The sequence below is a fragment of the Euprymna scolopes genome, chromosome 39 (assembly GCF_053919585.1).
Source record: "Euprymna scolopes isolate OS-2025 chromosome 39, ASM5391958v1, whole genome shotgun sequence".
In the NCBI taxonomy this organism is placed as follows: Eukaryota; Metazoa; Mollusca; class Cephalopoda; order Sepiida; family Sepiolidae; genus Euprymna; species Euprymna scolopes.
The window spans coordinates 3559137-3571282 of NC_136520.1; the positions used below are offsets into that span (position 1 = coordinate 3559137).

The window sequence follows — 12146 nt, forward strand, 5'->3', positions numbered from 1 at the left end:
TCCATGCCACAAAAGTTCCCCAGGGTCTGGCACAAAGATTCACCTGAAAAAAGTTGGAGGTTACATCAACTGAAACGTGAAAATAACATTCAAGATGAAGGCAGTAGTCCAAAGAATCAAAATAATCCAATGTTACGGATGCGTGCCTACCTTTTTCATGCAATCATGGGCAGCCTCTTGCAATTCAGAATTGTTACTGTCCAGAGCTTTGTACAAAACATGGAAGATCTTTTCACGGCTGGGTTGAATATAATGAGAAGCTGCCAATGCTCCTGCATCAGGGGAGAAAAAAAAATAAATTTCATCTTATTTACATATGAAGAAATGCTTTATTGCTTTCTACAACTGACCTAGACACACATGCATGAACTCTGAAGGCATGATTTGGATTTAAATAAAACAAGACAAGAGAAAAATTTACTTTTAACATGACTAATGTTTGTGCAAAATTTCAAAAAGTCCAAACGGATAATGATTTTGGGTCAATTTTACTCCTACAATGGCCCCTATTGGGTAAACCAGAGTTATTCAGGAAAATCTGTTCTGGGAAAAATTTACTTTTACCATGACTAATGTTTGTGCAAATTCTTTTTAAAAATCCAAGGCGTGGTTATTGAGAAAAGTGCAAACAAATGAATGGGAGTTAATTACTACGTGCAATCCCTCCTTTGTTGGGGACACATGCACACCAATAAAAAAGTTGATTAACTTATTATAAAAAAAAAAAAAAGTTAACCACTATCGGCTAAAACAAAACATCAAACATTTAAGTCGCAAAAAAATAGGAGATAAGTATTCTCCTGTATTCGCAATCTTCAAGGTGTTCACATCTAGGGAAAATGCAATTTCCCCCAATTTTCTGTAAAAATTATTTTCTACTCTAATAACGTAATTTTTTAATTTTTGGATATATTACTATTTTCGACACAAGTAAATATTGTTATTTTTGCTTAAAATTGCATATTTAATCCTTTATCACCAGAACTTTTTTATGCAAAAAATTTTTATAATCACACGTTTTGACGGAAGTTAGTGTATAACTGACGCACAAACATTAACAAATTCCTCATTCACTTGTTGAGCAATTCATAGACGTGTACTTCGAATACCCATTGGGCTGACAAGAAATGTTTTTTGAAAGGCGACTTGAAAGTAATATTTGGCAGTAAGGAAAAAAAAAAAAAAAAAATGGATCTGTTGAATATCTAAACAAGCACTGAATATTATTATAGCAATATCAACGTTTCCGATCTGTTGTGAACCAAATTAAGTAATGATTATAATCTAATTTATAAAACTATGTCTGCCTCCATACTTTGAAACTATCTCTTCCGAACCTAAAAGTTGCAGAGTGTGTGTTAGAGGCCTTAAATGATTGAATTTAAAAAACAAAAAAGAAATAAACAAAGGAAAATGTATATAATGTACACACCTTTGATGAAACCAAAATATAAACAAAGAGGAGATAAATCTTGCAAGTGTGAATTGAGTTATGTTGTAATGCCTATGAATTCCCATTAATTACTTAAAAATCACTTTCTTTATAAAAATAAAATTATATGATCAATTTACGTAATTTCTGGAATATGATATGTTCGTTTCGTGGGTACATACATCAACAATTTTTGGTTTTAATGTAAGGTGGAATCCTTAACAGGAATCAGGTTTTATTTCAGTCAACTTTATTACTCATAATTGGGGCTGTGACAACAGCATATTCTTTTCATTCTTTTGACTCTCAAGTAAGTCAATGAACCGAGAACCACATCGGTTTATATAAAAACAGAAGATATTAACAGATATATACTAGAGAGTCAAAACAATGAAAAGAATATGCTGTTGGCATAGCTCTACTCATAATAAATCACAGGACTTACATACAAAAAGATTAGCTTAAATATAAAAATAAAAATGCGCTTACGTAAAGCACTTTTTCGAAGAGGTACCAAATTAGCAACGTGTTTGTAACAAGCCATTTTCATCAGATGAGAATCTTCGGCACTCGATAAATTTATCAGCTGAAAAAGAAAAACATTACGAAAATCAAAACATCTTTACTTATATTTAGTTAAAGCAAGTCTTATATATACAACAGCAATGAAAATTGACTTCCAATCCAAATATCGTTTTTCAATACATGATAATTGAAAATGATATTAGGAAAAGACTAGAATCGAACCCTATAGGTAAGTAAATAGACTTCGTGGCTTAGTGGGGGATGCCCTTTTCTCTACCCTGCAACCTCTCTCCCACAGAAGAGACTTTGCGAGCCTATCCTTGTTTTATCGTTATTTCCATGGCAGGTGCTCGTCTGAACTCCAATCTCTGGTCCCCCCTCGCCAATCTTTCACGAAAAACACCCGTTTAGCCGAATCCACTGTGAAAAATTTCCCCCACTCTTTATCTGTGCCTAAATCAAAACATGGATTCCATGAACAAAGCTTCCTTCTTAGAACTGCACGCCTGTGGAACTCTGTTCTGTCTGCCTGCTTCCCACCGGACTACAACCTGGATGTCTTCAAGTCCAATGTTAACAAATTCCTAATGAACCGCCCCCTTAAGTAAACACTTCATCAAATCTCTACACTAACGTAATGTACTTGCAATAACCCTTATCCCTGAGTGGCCTCCGGACCTTGATAAGTGGTGATCACTGTGTAAAAAAAAAAAGTATTAAAGATAATGGAAAATGGAATGTTAGAAATTCCATTGTTAATTCTATTAGAAATAGTTAAACATTGTTAATTCTATTAGAAATAGTTAAATATTGTTAATTCTATTAGAAATAGTTAAATATTGTTAATTCTATTAGAAATAGTTAAATATTGTTAATTCTATTAGAAATAGTTAAACATTGTTTATGTCGGAAAAAGAGTCGAGTGTTCATTCTTTTTTTTTTTTTTTTTTCATTACATGGAGGTCACCACTTATCAAGACCCGGAAGCCACTCGGGGTTAAGGGTTATTGCGTGTACAGTAATCAATGAGATAGTATCATAGTAATCGTTAGTATTGGAGATTTAATAAAGTGTCTTACTTAAGGGGGCGGTTCATAAGGAATTTGTTTATGTTGGACTTGAAGACATTCAAGTTGTAGTCAGGTGGGAAACAGGCAAATGGAAGAGAGTTCCACATTCTTAAAATTTTAGAAATCTGGATATTAAATATGTCTATTAAATAAAGGCACAATGCGAGTTAAAATATATTGTTTAAAAATAGGTTAGAATTAGAATTGAAGATTCTTTTGTTTGCCAAAAGTGTGTTTGGACAAACATATGTAAAGCCACATGAAAATTAGTCACGTTTGAAAAACACACTTCTGACATCATAAACAAAGGAGATTTCTCAATATAGGATTGTGTGTGGGTTCGAAGTTAGAGTCAGTCAAGAGTTGATGAGAGAGAAGTCAGTTGGAGAGGAGAGCTCCTTTGTAACCGTCTCGTGTCGTTGTTCCTCACAACCGAAAAGATGTTTTATCATCATCTTGTAATGAACTTTGTACAACCCTTACAAGTATTATATGTGCCGCCATCATAAGTGACGTATCTCCTCCTCTCTATATGTGTATAAGAACTGTTGTATCATATCGCCCAGTCCGTATTAACACGAAACCTCCAAGAATGATCCCTGTATTATGTGTCCCATCCTCCAACAGTTATGTGTCCCCTCCTCTGTTAAGAACTTGCATCATATCTCCCAGTCCGTATCTATATGTCACCAAGAATCATCCCAGTCTGATAAAAATGTCTGCCATATTTATCATCACAGTTGTAATGATGTTCAAAGAACTTTATGTCTTCCTCATTATCGTCGTCATCTGTTCCTCGTATAACGAGGCCCCGTTATACAGGGTGTTCCAAAAGCAGCTGACGGATTTTAAATTTGATTTCCTCAATATTTAAGTCACACGAATTTTCTTATGCAAGTAGAGGAGTCTCTCTGTGATATTTGGAGATATAGTAAAATATAGTAAGATATCATAATCTACTAATTCTAATTTTATTTACACAACTTAATCTAGCCTATGTTTTTCACGAGGTCTAATTTTAGTTATAAAAATTACTATTACTCAAGCGTCCACCAATTCCGATTACTTCATCCGCCGTTACTCCACACCATACTGTACATTTTTGAGGATGTAATTGCCGTTGTGCTGTTGCGTGGGGATTTTCTGATCCCCAAATCCTTCAATTTTGCTTATTTATGAACCCATTAAGATGAAAATGGGCCTTATCGGACATAATGTGGTTTTTGAGAAAGTTTGGATCCCCATTGGCCAAATCTTGGAATTGCATTCCACTGAAAAAGTTCGGCACTTAAACCTTAAGTTTAAGAACCGAACTTCTCCAGTGAAGATACACTTTATTGAGTCTTGACTGACCACCTGCTCTAAACATTAGCATATTTTTATATCTCCCAGTCCGTCAGTCTGATAAAAATATCCCCCTCCACATTTATCATACTTATGTTCAAAGAACTTTATGTCTCTCATTATCGGCATCTGTTCTGTCTCCCCGTATAACAAGGCCCCGTTATACAGGTTTCCAATATGAACTCCTGTCATCTTTAAATATATACCCTTGTTATATTATAAACCGTTTTTAAGAATTCAAAACAACAACCATTGGTGTAAGCAACAATCTGTTTTTTATTTCTCCTGTTGTTCTTGCTTATGGTAGAGAGAGAGAGAGAGAGAGAGAGAGAGAGAGAGAGAGTGGGGGAGCGACAGAATTATCGTGGCGTCCACTCGGTTGACAATCAAATCTCCAACTGCAATCTTTTTCCTTCTGTCACTTTTTCCTGACAATCTTTTCAAAACATCCACATAACCAGATTCCTTTCTGTTACATTTTTCATAACAATAACAAGGTTCGTTTATATTTGTGAGAAATATTGAAACAATTCCCGTTTAGCTTGTCAATTTCTGACATTTCATCCGCAGACGCGTGCCACATTTTAATTCATGAACATACATATATGTATATACACCTATACACATATATATACTAGCATGTCAACCCAGCTTAGACCGGGTCATTCGTGTAACACCCTTATACAACACTGAGCTAAAAAAGAACTATTTTAAGGTCAAAAACTAGCCAACGAGAAGAGCTAAAAAAAGGAGTATTTCCAGTTATAGTCAGCTAATATACTTCCCAACTTCCGGCATAGCGGTACCAAAAGTGGAAAGAAGGCAAATCAGTTTCTTCGCCTTTTTTCTCTCACGGCTGTATCTCCCTCTTTTTTCATCACATCTTGTTTTTCAATCGTTCTTTTTTTTTTTATTTAATAATCATTGAAATGTTTTTTTCGGTCTTATTTTAATTAAGAATTATTGAAAACACATTTTGCAAACATTTTTTTAAAAGTAATATTGAAAACACTATTAAAAATTTTTTTTTTTTTAAGTAAAATCTTTTTTAATTCTGTTATTAAAAACGCAAAGACTAATTGTGTTATTTTTATCTTTTTATAATTTTTTTAATTGTTTTATTGCATATTTTTTAATAATGTCCTTTTCTTATATTTTATTTCGATGCTGCAATAAAAGTGAAGGAACTGATTTGCCTTTCCACCGCTTCTAGTAGTGCTACGCCAGAAAATTAGGAAATATGTTAGCTGACTATAACTGAATAGTTCTCTTAGGATGCACTTCAAGATTCAGGAACATCTGCATCATCTTTTCCTGGTAAATTTTACACAGGGCTCTACATTGCGAGTGATTTTTCAAAATGGCGATTAGAAATAATGAAACGCTTATCTTTTGGCGATTGTATTTCTTTCACCGACAATCTTCCAAAGCTCACTATTGAGTGAAAAATATCTTTTCAACTCTTTTTTTTTTTTTTTATATAAAATTTACAAAGTTAAATTATTTAAACAATAAAAGTTGAATAGAACAATATACTTTTTTTTTCTTTCTTTTTTTTTTTTTAAAATGAAGGCTGTTTAAAAATATATCTGAAGAAATTAGAAGGTTTATACCTTCAAGTATCAACATAAAATTTATTGTAAATTTTAAATTACACTTATTTAAAAAAAAAAAAAAAATCTTTAATACTCGTCACAGACGAAGATGTCATATTCTAAAAATCATGTGGGTTTTGCTAGTAAACGAAAATATTTAGTTGTTAAAGGTCAATTAAAGATAAGTTTGTCCATAGAGCCCTGTTAGATGATACAATTTTAGGAGTTTTCTTGCTTTCATTCTTGTCAGCAATGAATCAGCTAAATGTCTTAACTCTTAAATGTATTCAATTCTAAGCGTCAGTCCTCTTTCTGAATGTGGATTGGTTGGTTGGTTGTTTTACGGCATATCAACCCTTTTCAGATTATTTAATGCCGAATCTGGTTATTTTGAAGAGAATTTTTTTAATAGAATATATTTGTTTTTTGCAAGTCAGTTTCTATTTAACCCATAGTTAAGACCCTAACAGGTACTACCACTCCGGGTCAGAGTGGACCTGGGAGCAATGGCAATTAAAGGGTGGCTCCACACTCCCCAGAGCCTGCCAGCTGGGGCCTCACCATCGGATATAGTTTAAGGTCATATCCAGGACCTTCTGAATGTGGAAGATTCAATCTTAAGTACAGGCTACACCCAGAATACAATCACAGGTTACTTAAGAGACTTCTAACTGGTCATTGTCGACAGAATGAGACCTAGGTACCTTTACGGGTTAAATGAAAAAAATTCTACAGATTCCAGAGTTCAACAAGAGTCACCTGAAGAAGGTGAAAGGTTACATCACTTGAAACAACACAATATAAATCAAAATTGTAAATTTTGATTTATATTGTCATTCTATTTAGCCTCATTTGCATAATTTTTTTTTTTTTTTGCTTCAAATTTTCTTTACAATTCTGAATTTTTTAAAAAAGCATTGATCATTTGATGAGAATAATAGTCCAAAACATCCAAAAAAACACAAAATTTAAGGAAGTACATGTCAATCCTTTTAAATTTTGGATTCCAGTAAACACTTAATATTTAAGCTGACAAATTAAATTTTGCTTCTAACAACTCAATTATCGTTTGGCATTGGTGTACGTTATTAGTAGGGCTATGACAAGAGCATATAATCATTGTTTTGACTCTCGAGTATATATCCAACAGTTAATCAATCGAGAACCACATCACTATCTAAAAACATAAGATATTTACTGATATACACTCGAGAGTCAAAATAATAAAATTCTTTTGTCACAGCCCTTGTTCTCAGCAATATGATAATACTTGGCTATAATTTTGAAAATTACTCAGTCCAGGTCAGACACTTTTCAATATGAACCATTTTAAAATAATTTTAAATCATCAACTTAAATGGATTATTATTTGGGGGAAAGAATACAAGTGGAGGAGGGGGGGAAAAAAATGGTGACTTACTTCAGCAAAAAACACTTTATGTTCGACTTTTAACAAGTCAATAGTAAAAAGTCTTGGTTCTAACGTTGTACAGAATGTATTGCCTTCCTGAAAAATTAAGATTAAAAATTAACTTTGTTTCAAATTTTAGTTAAATATAACAATAGCGATAAAATGTGGCTTCACTAGTAATAAAATTTGATCAGGCGTATGTAAATATATTTGTAAAATTTTAAAATAAAAATCCATTATTTAAGTTTTTTTTCTTTTTTTTTAATAGAAAAAAAAAAAAAAAAATGTAATAAGTTAAAGCTTTAAAATTTGAATAAAAATAAATAAATTAGCATACATCTTTTTTTTTCTATCCAAAAAGAGAAAAAATAGGAGACTGGAAAAAAATTTAAAAAAAAAAAAAAAGAAAAATAACCAGAAAGAAAAAAGAAAAAAAAGGATGACAAAAAAAAAAAAAAACAATTCATTATTGAATTATTTTTTTATAAAAACCCTTTCAACTAGGATTGGGCCTCTTTAAGTTATATTAAGCTGTCAACTTCAGTGTAATGCAATGTTCCGGGATATATATATATATATATATATATATATATATATTGATATATTTTTCCTGGGGGTTCAATACTGAACTGAATATCGTTTCCTACACTGATGATTGTATAAGCATGAAATGTAAGTCGTTATAAGTAAAGAATTAATGTTATATATATGTGTGCGCATATATATATATATATATATATATATATATATACATACATATACATACATACATACATACACACGAGCAAACAGTTAATAAAACATGTTAAAAACACTTTGAAAAAGAGTTAAAAACATATTTAATCTAAAAAGGAAACACTTAATAAGTGGATAGTCCTTAATCCGCTGAGTTTCGAAGAAATAAATATATATATATATACTCATTCCATTTGTGATTTTTTCCAAGGAATTCTGCCTTTTGGATCATTTTGGACCATTTGGAATTTACCTGTTGGATTGGAATTTTTTAATTCTACCGTGTTTTGGATTTTACCATTTTTGAATTTTTTACCCTTCACCGGACTATCCATTCATCTGAAATCTTTTTATCATTTTTCTTTTACCTCCTGTTCCCCTTACCTCACTTTTTTAACCAAGTAAGATCTGTGACTTACTTGTAGTTTCACTAAATACTTTTACATGCAAAATCCGATCCTGTATTTTGCTAATTCCTGCCCTCTGATGAGAAGGAGAGTATTTCTTCGAAACTCCGCCGATTAAGGACTATCCACTTATCTTGTGCTTCCTATTTTAAAATTAAAATGTTTTTAACTCTTTTTCAAGATGTTTTTTAACATGTTTTATTAATCATTTGTTCATATATATATATATATATATAAGTATCCACACACTTGCATATAAAACAAAAATTTTAGAATATAAAAAAAAAAAATAAAACACTAGAAAAACAAACAAAGAAATAAAAAATAAAAGTGGAAAAAAACAGCAAAAAGTGGAATGGTGAGTGAACTAACAAATTTGCAGATTGAATAAAAATTCATATTTTTGTATCATAGAAAACTTAAAATGTAACAAGTTAGATTTCCCAAATATAATTTTAATAAAAATAAATTGGCTTGCACCACTTTTTTTTAAACAAAGAGAAAAATAGTAAACTGAGAAATAAATAAATAAGAACCATAATGTAAAAAAAAAATATTGAAGAAATTGAACAGAAAGAACAAAAAACATTAAAACAATATTAAAAATTTTTTTAATAAAAACACTAAAAAAAAATGAAAAAAAGAGGGATAAGGGAAAAAAATTAAAGAGGGGATAAGAGGGGGGGGGGAATAAGGTGAAAAATTAAATGAAAAAAAGGGGATAAATAAAAAAAGGGGATAAATAAAAAAAGGGGATAAATAAAAAAAGGGAATAAATAAAAAAAGGGAATAAATAAAAAAAGGGAAATAAATAAAAAGGAAAATAAATAAGAGAAAAAGGGGGAAGCAAAAAGTGGAATGGTAAGTGCACTAACCATCAAACCAATCTGTGCATTGGCCGGCTGATGATGAAGCAGATGTTTCTTCGGAGGGATCATATCTTGGAGGACTTCGCGATGAGGTTCCATGATTTCAGTCACAGACTTACTTGTTGATTCAGCAAGAACTTCTAATGCATGCATCACCTGTAAAAAGAACAGACAAAGTATTTACTGCAGTTGCATGGTTCATCCAATCTTTAGGGAAAAAAAGAAAGAAGAAAAAAGGGAAAAAAGAAAAAGGAAAAAAGAAATGAAAAAAGAATAGAAAAAAATAGAAAAAGAAAAGAAAAGAAAAAGTAAAAAATAGAAGAAAGAATAGAAAGAAAAATAGAAAGAAAGAAAAGAAAGAAAAAAAGAAAGAAAGAAAAAAGAAAAAAGAAAGAAAGAACAGAAAAAAGGAAGAAAACAAAAAGGAAAAAGAAAAGGAAAAAAAAGAAAAAAAAGAAAAAAAAGGAAAAAGAAAAAAAAGGAAAAAGAAAAAAAAGGAAAAAGAAAAAAAAGGAAAAAGAAAAAAAAGGAAAAAGAAAAAAAAGGAAAAAGAAAAAAAAGGAAAAAGAAAAAAAAGAAAAAAGAAAAAAAAGAAAAAAGAAAAAAAAGAAAAAAGAAAAAAAGAAAAAAAAGAAGAAAAAAAGAAAAAAAAGAAAGAAAAAAAAGAAAAAAGAAAAAAAAGAAAAAAGAAAAAAAAGAAAAAAGAAAAAAAAAGAAAAGAAAAAAGAAAATAAAAAAGAAAAAAGAAAAGAAAAAAGAAAAGAAAAAAAAAATGAAAAGAAAAAAGAAAAGAAAGAAAAAAAGACAAAAAAGAAAAGAAAGAAAAAAGACAAAAAAGAAAAGAAAGAAAAAAAGAAAAGAGAAAAAAAGAAAAGAAAGAAAGAAAAGAAAGAAAGAAAAAATAAAAAGAAAAAACAGAATGAAAGAAGAAAAAGAAAAAAAAAGGGAATGATAAAAATGTAATAAATTACTTTCCTGAGATATATATATATAAATATATTTACTTACCTGTTCTCTAACCATTGTGTTAGGAGATGTAACTTGTTTGACAAGTTCATGAGTTACATCATGCAGGGATTTCTTTTGTGCCAGTAAAACGTCTTCAGTCGCATCAGGAATTTCTTTGGCACAAAGTCGTAACATACTTTCTATATTCGTTTTGGCTAGATCGATGGCTCCACTGGATACCTAAGAAAATAAACAATATCAAAGTTCAGTTGGATTGTTTTTGTGGCATATCAACCTTTTTTTAAGAGGGGAGTCACCACTTATCAAGGCCCAAAGACCACTCAAGGGTAAAGCTTTATGAGTGTCAGGTGGCTGGAAAGACAATATCTTGATCAGTAGTGGTGGAAAATTTTATTATTTAAGAGGGCGGCTCAATAAGAACTTGTTTACATTGGACTTGAAAACGATTGTGTTGTAGTCAGCTGGTAAGTTTTTAGATAAAAACTTTGCTCTTGAAATTTTTATTTAGTTTTAGGCACAGATAGAGAGTAGGGGAAATTTGTTGATAGTGGTTGTAGTTAGACGAGTGTTGCCAGTGTGAAAAAGACAACGGCAACACGGCCAGAACAAGAAAGATGAAGATGAAAGAGAAATCCATGACACATGACGTCGGGGGGTCAGCAGCTTGTCAGTGGGGGTCACATGGTGTCAATACGCATCACGTGAGAAACGGTGACACGGCCAGAAGAGAAGATGAAAGAGATGAGCCCAGAAAAGCCCCCCCCCCCAAAAAAAAGGGCAATAAGCTGATGAACAGAAACAAAGTAAGGTTCATGGGAAATACAAGGGAGAGGAAGGCACACAAAAAAAGCTGAAATGGGATTGTTAATCAAGATTTGCCAATAATGGGAACAAATGATTGGACATGTCGATAGAATTAGACTTCACAGAGTTTTATGAGTGGCTGTAAATTTTGTGTCTTGAGTGTATAACAATCAAGGAAAGTTTCTCATTTCGAAAGTTGAAGACAAGTTGTGGCTCGGAGCAGACGGGAAGACGAACTGGTCAACAATTGATGAACATGGCTTCAACAGACAAATAATAAATGGACGTTAGTGTTTGGAGCACCGTGCATGTGCTACTAGTCTCTCTCTCCTGGACAGAGTTCAAAAGAGAGTCACTAACTTGATTGGTCCTGCTATTCTTTGGAACCTTCTTCCGTGATTCTGCTATCCCCATTGTACTGACATGCAGAAGTTCAAGTGTTATGTGAACAGACATTTTGCTGCTTATCCCCCTTCATAATATCTGTGCAGCTTAAGTCTCCTACTTCAAAGTGGCACTGTGCCTTGTTTGTGGTGAAAATTGAATAAAAAAAAAAAAAAACTACAGAATATGCGAAAGTTTGAGTTTTCTGCGTTGTTTCTCTTATGCTGTTTATTTTTAAACTTGAGCCACAATTGAAATAAAATATAAAAGGACATTACTGAAAAGTATACAAAAAACGTTAAAATTATACAGATAAAAATAACAGTTTTTATTTGCACTTTTAATAATAAAATTTAAAAAAATAATTTTTTATTTTATTTGAAATTTTATAAGAAATGTTTATGAAATTATGAAAATGTTTTTTTTTAATTTTAAAAATAAGATTTTTATTTGAATCTTTATAATAAATGTTTATGAAAGTATCAAAATAAAATTGAAATCAAAATATTTTCAAACATAAAATAAAACATATCCAATGCATAATATTCCCAAAAACATTTTAAGTGTTTTCAATAATTCTAAAAAAAAAAAAAAAAAACTA

General features: G+C 31.1%; 1 protein-coding gene across 1 annotated transcript in view; it reads right to left on the reverse strand.

The window, feature by feature from the left end:
- The window catches only part of LOC145263613 (transformation/transcription domain-associated protein-like), a 334985-nt gene that overhangs the window by 201899 nt on the left and 120940 nt on the right, over nt 1–12146 (reverse strand). The window contains exons 32-36 of the mRNA XM_080120456.1: nt 10397–10576; nt 9395–9544; nt 7387–7473; nt 1922–2018; nt 151–272 (exon numbers count right to left, since the gene is read on the reverse strand). Coding sequence (XP_079976582.1) covers nt 151–272; nt 1922–2018; nt 7387–7473; nt 9395–9544; nt 10397–10576 — 636 coding nt within the window. The remainder of the gene's footprint in view (nt 1–150; nt 273–1921; nt 2019–7386; nt 7474–9394; nt 9545–10396; nt 10577–12146) is intronic.